General features: G+C 45.7%; 1 protein-coding gene across 1 annotated transcript in view; it reads right to left on the reverse strand.

The window, feature by feature from the left end:
• Positions 1 to 7,527, reverse strand: part of ptch2 (patched 2) — a 28,174-nt gene extending 20,647 nt beyond the window's left edge. The window contains 2 exon segments of the mRNA XM_030114843.1: positions 6,064 to 6,256; positions 7,353 to 7,527. Of these exon segments, the coding sequence (XP_029970703.1) occupies positions 6,064 to 6,256; positions 7,353 to 7,499 (340 nt within the window). The 5' untranslated portion in view covers positions 7,500 to 7,527.
• Positions 7,528 to 8,351: the final 824 nt, after the last annotated feature.

Genomic DNA, 8,351 nt, shown 5'->3' on the forward strand with positions numbered 1-8,351 from the left:
CTGAAAGGCCCCACGCTGCTATGGAGGAAGACTCAAGACGAAGAGGGCTGAAAGTGACATGTATGCTTTTACTTGCTATGCTGCGCAGTGCACGGGCTGTTTTTTTTTTCTTTTCTTTGCTGATTTAAGCAGCTTGAAAACATGAGATAAAATCTAAAGCTGATTCTCACAAAAAGGGGATTTTTATTGGGTTTGACCGTCGTGAAATACCAATAATAGGAAAAGCAGAACTGCGTCTTGGCTGGGATCTTCCATCGACCATTTATTTTATTCTCTCAACCATTTTATTCACCATAAAGATCCTTTAGTTCTTTTGATTTTCAACACAGGCGCTAAATGGGAAATTCATTCTCTTGGCTTGGTACCCGTTAAAAAAAAAAAAAACAAAAAAAAAACCAAAACAAAAAAAAAAAAAACAACCTTTTGTCAGATGTGGACCCTCCAGAATCAAGACTACTATGCCCCACTCTGGGTCCTCAGCCCAGCCCTGCCCTATGGCATTCCCGAGCCAGGGCACCGCGTAAAGCGGGCTGCCCCCCAGCAGATGGGCCATTCCTCCATACAAGCCTTCAGCGCTGCTCCAGACTGAATGCAGACCCTTTTGTCATTCAACCCTTCAATTTCTTTCAGATGTTTCCCAACAAACAGGAGAATAAAATAAAGAGGAACTTTTCTTTTTTCACAACAAAAGCAAATGGACCAAAACTTTCCCAGCCTGTAAAACAATGCCAGACTCGGCTGTGGGAGGGTTGATGCAGGGGACAAGAAAGAGGAGCTGGCACTTCACTATCTTACCTATAGAAATACAGTGTATCTGTTTATTGAGACTGTATAATTATGGGAAATAATTCCCTGTCAGTGCAGGAAAACAGAACCATCGGCATCGGTGTGTTTGAACCCTGCACCTCCGCTATCGCGGAGTAACAGCCACTCCGAGATGGCACCGTGAAAACTGTATAAAACTGCAAAAAAAACAACATGAAAAATCAGTTTCACTTACATTCTTTTCAGATGTGCCAGTGGTGTTAGCCACCACACATAAATTTCCACCAGGGTTGGCATTTAGGCAGTTTCTATTTCCATATGTATAGGCTTGCCTCTGCTAATTATGCTAATCATGGGCAGTGTTGGCCACTGTGAAAAATAGTCACATTAGACACTCCACTGACCGCTAATACTGCTTAATGTGTGGTTGAAACATACATTCATCCCTGCCTGAAAAGCAAAATTTTTCCACGTTGCTGGTCTCATTCAGATGAGAAATGAATTTATTGAGTCCAAGAAGCATTTCTTTTTTTTTCCCCCCCTCCCAAGTACGAAGAAAATGTTCAGTCTCTCTCTTCATCTCCATCTCCCTTTCCTTTTTTTTTTTTTTTTTTTTTTTTACTTTCATGGTGTAAAGGCAGAGGCAAATGGTGCAAACTCTAAGGTGACTGGTGTCGCTTTATTTTGCCAGGCTGGGAGACAAAGGTTGCTCCTCAATGAGAGGAGAAAGGGTGCCACACTATACTGATTGAGTTTTTATTATCCCATTTTCAGTTGCATTGAAGCCTTTCGGGAAGATCCTACATTCACTGTAGCAAACAGGCTGAAAGCCTGTTTTGATAAATGCCTTGGCACCGAAATGCCAGTTTGAAGATATGTAATGACTGTAAATGTGTCTATTTGGCTGCTGCCTTTTACATCGGCCGCCACAGCAAGTCAATGCAGCGTGCATGTGTGATTCTCATTAAATACGTGAAAAACAGAAATCATACTTTAAAAGGAGAGGCAGAGCACGGTCCTCGCGTCTCCCGCATCGCTGAAGCCAAAGCCAAAGCCATGTGTCTGTCATATGCACATGTATCTGTAGCTGCTCAGAGTGTGTTTATTTGTTGGGGGGTGGTCTTGGTCTGTCTGTTGAAGAGCGTGTGTGTGTTGAGGGGGATACAGAGAGAGAGAGAGAGAGAGAGAGAGAGAGAGGGGATGGAATGATGTAGACTTGGACTGAAGGATGGAGGGATGGGGGTGAAATAAACATTTAGAAGTGACCCAGGTTGACTCTGGTCTTGTTTGTTCTCTCTACCAGTGAGGTCCTGGGCCCTGAACGCTGGGAGTTTATTTATCTAGCTGGGGCACCACCGCGCACTATTCACCTCCAATAATGCCTCATAGAGCTCCCTTTCTCTGTCTGAACTGGGGAGCTGTGTGCGCTCCAATGAATTATAGCATTTACCTGCTGCGCCGCGCTGAGGTTTGTTTAGAGAAACTGCTCCAAACACCCAAATGTCCACGTGTGCTCATTTGCGCAAACTCTGAGGTGTTTTTTTATTTCTCTCAAGCAGAACTTTTTCTCACTCATTTAATCAAGTTATTTCTTTGTCTCTTCATATTCTGTATGATTGTACAGTATCACATGCACAAAGCAGACTCTTTACCGCGTTCCCTCTACATGGGGCTTTTTATTGAAACATATGGTGCGACTGCAGCCCAGACAAGCCCGGTCTCACTCCACTCATATTTGGACAGCTTGAGTCTGTGTACATGTATGTCAAGGCTCACCCAAACTTTGCCAAGAAAGAGGCGTTTAGTTAATATCCGAACGAACATGGCCACTTTAAAGGGGAGGAAAATTCTTTTTTTCCCATCTTTTTTAAATGAAAACAGTGAATAATCTGAGTTCCAGCGGAATTTAAGCACAAATTTAAAGAACTGCCCAAACCACCGTGCAAACACGAAATCATGAGCGTCGCATATTTGAGTCAATATTTCATGTTCACGAAAGGAATTGCTGTCATAAAAACTGTTTCTCCCACAAAATTTTAGGGTGAAATAAACTTGTGTACGAGACAGCCTCACACTAGATGTTTGTTCAAGTGAGACAGGAAAACAAACAACAAATAAAGTGTGAGTAAGCCATAAACCCTCCACTCTGTTCCTGCCCCAGTCACCCCCCCGTAGTTGCCCCCCTCATCCCTGTTTTCTTCCTGCACCTCAGGTTTTATTATCTTTCCTTTTTTTCTGTTTGTGGACAATGCAGATTGAGTCACGCTCTCACATGCGCGCAAGATAAACAGCCACTATAGGAAAGTATAACATTGGCCAGTGTGTAAACTTTACAGAAACCCCGCAGATCTCAGATTGCACAAGTTGTGTTTGATTTAAAAACACACCTGCAACACACCTGCCTGCACAGTCTTAATATATCTAGTGTCATCCCACAGGCTACGTTCAACCAGAACCAAGGAGGTAATTTGATGGGCGATCTGTGTCTGACAATCTCTCTTGGAAAGCCTGAAATAGTTCTTAATCCCCTTGTCAGACTAAATACCCCGATACTGTGTCTTTTATTCTCACCTACACAGGTGTGGGGACTGATGATCCTAAACTGCTCATTCACATTACAAACGCACAAGAATCTTTGAGTAAAATGATATATGAATGAAGACAGATTACGGAGGTATGTTTGCTTAGAAAGGAATGCGCACACACACATACATACACACACACAAAAAAAAAAGCAAAATTTTCCACTCCTCCTCTGTGTTTCTAGACACTGACTTCACTGCTGTGCTCTGCTTCACGGTGTTTTGGTCTTGTAGGAGGGAGGAAGCAATTAAAAAAGCCCTGGTGGCCTGACTTCACAGAGCAGGCAGACAGACAGGTAGAAATATAAACACACACACACACACACACACACAAAGCAGACAGACGGGAACACACTCAGGAACTTCAGACCAAGCGGGCTGTGCGCGCTGAAGGTGACAAAGATGACAAGTGTGTGTTTGTGTATGTGTGAAAACACCAGGGGCAGCTTCTAGTATGAATATATGATGGGAAGCATATGCTCTTAACACATTCACACACACACACACACACGCGCGCGCGCGCGCGCATGCGTTGACGTGCAGCTTTGAGGCAATGTGTTAACACATACGGTGTCAATTGGCAGCTTTTTTCCCCGAACAAATTAGGAGTCAAGTGGAAAAAACTTTTGTTTATGCTGTAATCTGGATGAGTTACGTCGAAAAGGAAACTTGCATGCTCGCACAACACGTGAAATATATTTCAAGTTATACAGCACAGAGATAAAATCAGTGAAATAAATCCTGGGGACTGACGTGAGGTTTTATTTTAAATCCCTTCAATATGAAATCAGCTGTGTTTTTAGTGAGCATATAATTCCTGCTCCTTGTACTCCGGCTGGTTCTGTGTGTATGCGTGTGCGTGCGTGTGAGTGTGTATTTGTGTGTGAGAGAGAGAAAGACAGGGAGAACTAACCTCTCCTTGTTACCGAACCACTTTACTCTCCATTGAGGCCCTAGCAGCTTTGTCAATGGGCTATTGGTGGAAACAAGGCAGGCAGAAACTTTAGAAACATGGCCACGGCCTCTTAAAGGCACAGCATTCCTTTTCACCCCCCCACCCACCCTCCGGTTCAATTCTCTGAATCCCGCAGCAAAACAACTGGCACACAAACATCTAAACATCTCCTTTAAGAGATGGCTTGGCCAATTAGCTCAAGAGGTAATCCTAAAGCTTATACACTAACCAGAATGAAACCAAAGAAAAGGACACAGTGGAAATGTGAGCTCCTGTCCCTTGTTTTTGCTGAGAACTGAAGAACTGCGTTTTCCTCCCAATCCTGAGCTAATAATATGAGTGTCGTCACTTATGGAGATGTTTTTTTTTTTTTTTTTTTTTTTTTAATGACTGTGCCTTGATAGATTTGACTCCTTGCCTCCCAGCACTTCTCCCGACACCAGCAGAGTGGGATTCCTCCGACACCTCCACACAGGTCCTGCGGGAGCCGCCTGTTCCTGTCCTCCGGTGACATGGTGGGCTTAAAAAACCCTATAGAGTCTGTTTATATTCACCAACTGCTGTGGCGCTTTTAGAGCGTGCAAAACAGGTGGGTAAACTTCAGCTGCATTCACTTATATTTTTTCTTCTTGTGGGGAGGGGAGAAGGAGGGAGGGAGGGAGGGAGGGGGTGGGGAGGTGGTGCCTGCTTGCCTGCCTGCCTGCCTGCTTGCCTCTTGTTGAATGGAATCCAAGAATAGTTAGGGACCACACAGGGAGCCGAGGGGGGGAGGGGTCAGAGCCCTCAAAGATGGCTAACCATTCACACAGTCCATCTGCTGCGGGGATCAGCCCCGGCACTGAAAGCCTGGGGGTTTAAAAGGAATTCGGCCAGTGTGAAAAACCAAATAAAGCTGCCTCTGCCCCCGAAAGTGTACAGATAACCCACAGAAAAAAAAATCTAAAACAAGTAGGGAGAGAGAGGAGACGGCGTGCGCTGTCATACGAGGCGGTGATGTGGAGGCGTCACAAAATCAGACAGGAGTAAATGTGTGTGACAGAAGCAGGAGAGGGAGTGTCAGAAATGGCTTTCTTGGGATTTCTTCAGAAAATCACACACATCAACACAAATTATTGCAACATACACCACAAATCCACCTACAATGGTGAACAAGAAGATGCAAGAAAGGAAGCTGAGAGTTTCTAAAGTCAGTGTAGCAATATATATTCAAGTTTGACTTTAATTCTCATGTTTGAAACATGTTTCTTCGTTTCAGTTGTCCTTGGAGGAACTCAAATAAATGTGCAAATCACAGATGTTTCTTAGCAGGTTGAAGATAAGATCTGAAGTCAGTAAGAATCAAAAAACAATGTTGGAACCAGTTTTTTAACAGTTATCTCAAACGTGGATTCCAACTGGAAAACTGTGAAGGTGCCCTAATTCTAATTTTAAACATCCTAAAATGAAAACATCCAAAGCAGCTTCCCACAAATCCTCGGCTTTTATTGCCTCTCTCGTCAAGATTTTGAGCGGACAAGCCGGTCTGTCAGTCACTGAACACCTAGTGCCCTCCCATGGCACATAGATGACACTAACATGACCACCCTGAATCCTCCAGCCACTATTGTCATTCAAACTCCAGTCGAACCCAAAGGCAAAGGCATGCAGGTTGCCCGTCTTTAAACCAAAAGTCCAGAAATGAGCCAGAAAAACAGCAGTAACACCTTCGCACACACATCTCAGTCACACGCTTTCGTCAAATAGGAGACGTCTCAAACTCACCTTCCACCCATAGTTGTTCGATGTTTGTTTCAATGGCTGCCACCCGAAGTCCCACAGACAGAGCCCCGAATACTAAGAGTCCAATAAAGAGGACCTTCCCACAGTGCCTCTGGATGTGGCAGCCCAGAGAGAACAGGAAGGCCTGGAACCTTGCCCGGATCCACAGAGGAGCCTTCTGCCCTACCGCCTTACCCTGGATTTGAAGCAGGAGGGAGGGTGAGAAAATGACAGCAGCGTTATTATCATCATCATCGGTACTGATCTATTGATTATGTATGATCACAGAAACGTCTACGATGACACGTTGCATGTCTTGATGTGAACAATTTCAGGGGGTAGGAATCAAGAGAACACTTTTTGATGATTATATTTCAAGCACAAACAAAACCTGGTTTCAGATCACAACTCATTCAAGGTTTAGATGGTCCAGTTTTGGGACTATTGGATCCAGAGTCAGCTTATGTTTCAGCTGACAGGTTCCAGGGGGTTTCACCTCAAAGCTCAGAGAAACGAAGAAGACTACATTTGAGCAAGCACAACTTTGGATAGAGCTGAATTTAACGCCTTAATCTTGACTGAATTACACAAGTGTCAGTACAGTCTTATTAAAATCTGCATTTCTTTTGAAATTATGGCTGCAATGGTATTTTGCTTTATCGGGATGTATTACGATTCAAACAGTGAAGAAAACTACTTTCACGGGTCCGCGTGTTGATTATCTGAGAGTTCCTCTCCCACATTTAGTTCAGCGTTAACCACACAGGTCCCCGGAGTTACAAATGTCACTGCTGCAGAAGCCATTGCTCTGGTGTTGTGGTTTCTCTCAGCAGTGCTGAAACACGTCCAAGCATCCGGGCGGTCCAAAGATGCTTTGTCAGATCAAACTCAATCAGTGAATTCCTTTACAGGACCCACCGCATTTCCAAACAGACCCCGGGCCAGTGCGCTCTCCGCTGGCTGCACAAAGCCAAAAAAACACGCACGAGCACAAACCCTCACGGTCGCTTTATAACAACACAAATGAATGAGAAGGTAAATAATAATAATAATATAAAAAAAAGTTAAATAAGAGGACTACTGTTCTGCTGTTATCGCTTCGCTCCGGATCGTTTCCGAAATGACACGAGAACCGGGAGGACCACAACCAGACCCGGACCTCCGGTGACAGTTTCTGCTTTCTGTTCAACACTAATCCTGGTCTCGGTGTCCGAGCCCCGGTGGTCCCCGGACCCCTGTCTGCTCTGGGTGAACACACATACAAGCAGCACGTTTCGCTGGCGCCGGATCACCTTTGAGATCTGTTTAAGTGCGAAAGCGGCGTGGCAGTAGCTGGGTCTCCGCAGCAGGTCCGGGTTCGCGGGCGGCTGCGAGCGCGCATAACTCGGGGGTAAATCTCCAAAGACGCCGGCCCCCGGGACCCCGCGATCCGAGGCCATAGTCCAAAGAAGAGAGGGTGCGAGGCGGCGCGGAAACGGTGCGAGTTCACGAACAATAATCCAACATAGACGCGGAGCGCATCCAGCAGCACCGCCGGCGACCGAGCACAAGAAGCGTTTCTAGTCTTCCTCCGAGCCAGGCAAGTCTCCAAACTCCATCCCAACATTATGCGCCGAAATCCGTAAAGATCCTTCAGTCTTCATTCGTCCCGATAGTTGTTTGAAACGAGAGGAGCGGTAGCTGGAGCGGCGGAGGCGGCGGAGCTGGTAGGAGCTGTAGTAGTAGTAGTAGTAGTAGTAGTAGTAGCCTGAGTCTGAGCCGTCCGTGTCAAGTCTAACTCCGATCCTGTAGCGGTAACATTTAGAGAAGTTCGCCTCTCGGCAGATCCTGAAAAGGGAGGTTTGATGGAAAAGTGCTCCGGCTCCCATTGGCCAAGGAAGAGGCAAATTACTTTGCAAACATCGCCTATTATTAGCTGCTAAGCAACAGCTCACCAAAGTGGAGAGAGAGGGGGACCACCCAGGCTGCCGCTGCCGGGCTGCAGGGAGGAGGAGGAGGAGGAGGAGGAGGAGGAGGAGGGAGAGAAGAACTCTTTCAATAAACTCTGCACAGCCGCGCACGCACGCACAGGCGTGCAAGGACGCACGCACCGGCGCACACGCGCACACTTGCTTCTCTGAACATTATTCCCAGCGGCCTGGCCCCCGAAGCAGCAATCGCACATGCCATCTATTGATAAAACAGTCAACAGTTTTCTGCTTTTTTTTTTTTTTTTCTTTTTTTTTTACTGTTTCATCAACGGCCCGATCGGCGAGAGAAAGAAAGAAGAAGAAAAGTTAATTCAGCTTTTC

Source organism: Salarias fasciatus, chromosome 18 (assembly GCF_902148845.1).
Source record: "Salarias fasciatus chromosome 18, fSalaFa1.1, whole genome shotgun sequence".
Taxonomy (NCBI): domain Eukaryota; kingdom Metazoa; phylum Chordata; class Actinopteri; order Blenniiformes; family Blenniidae; genus Salarias; species Salarias fasciatus.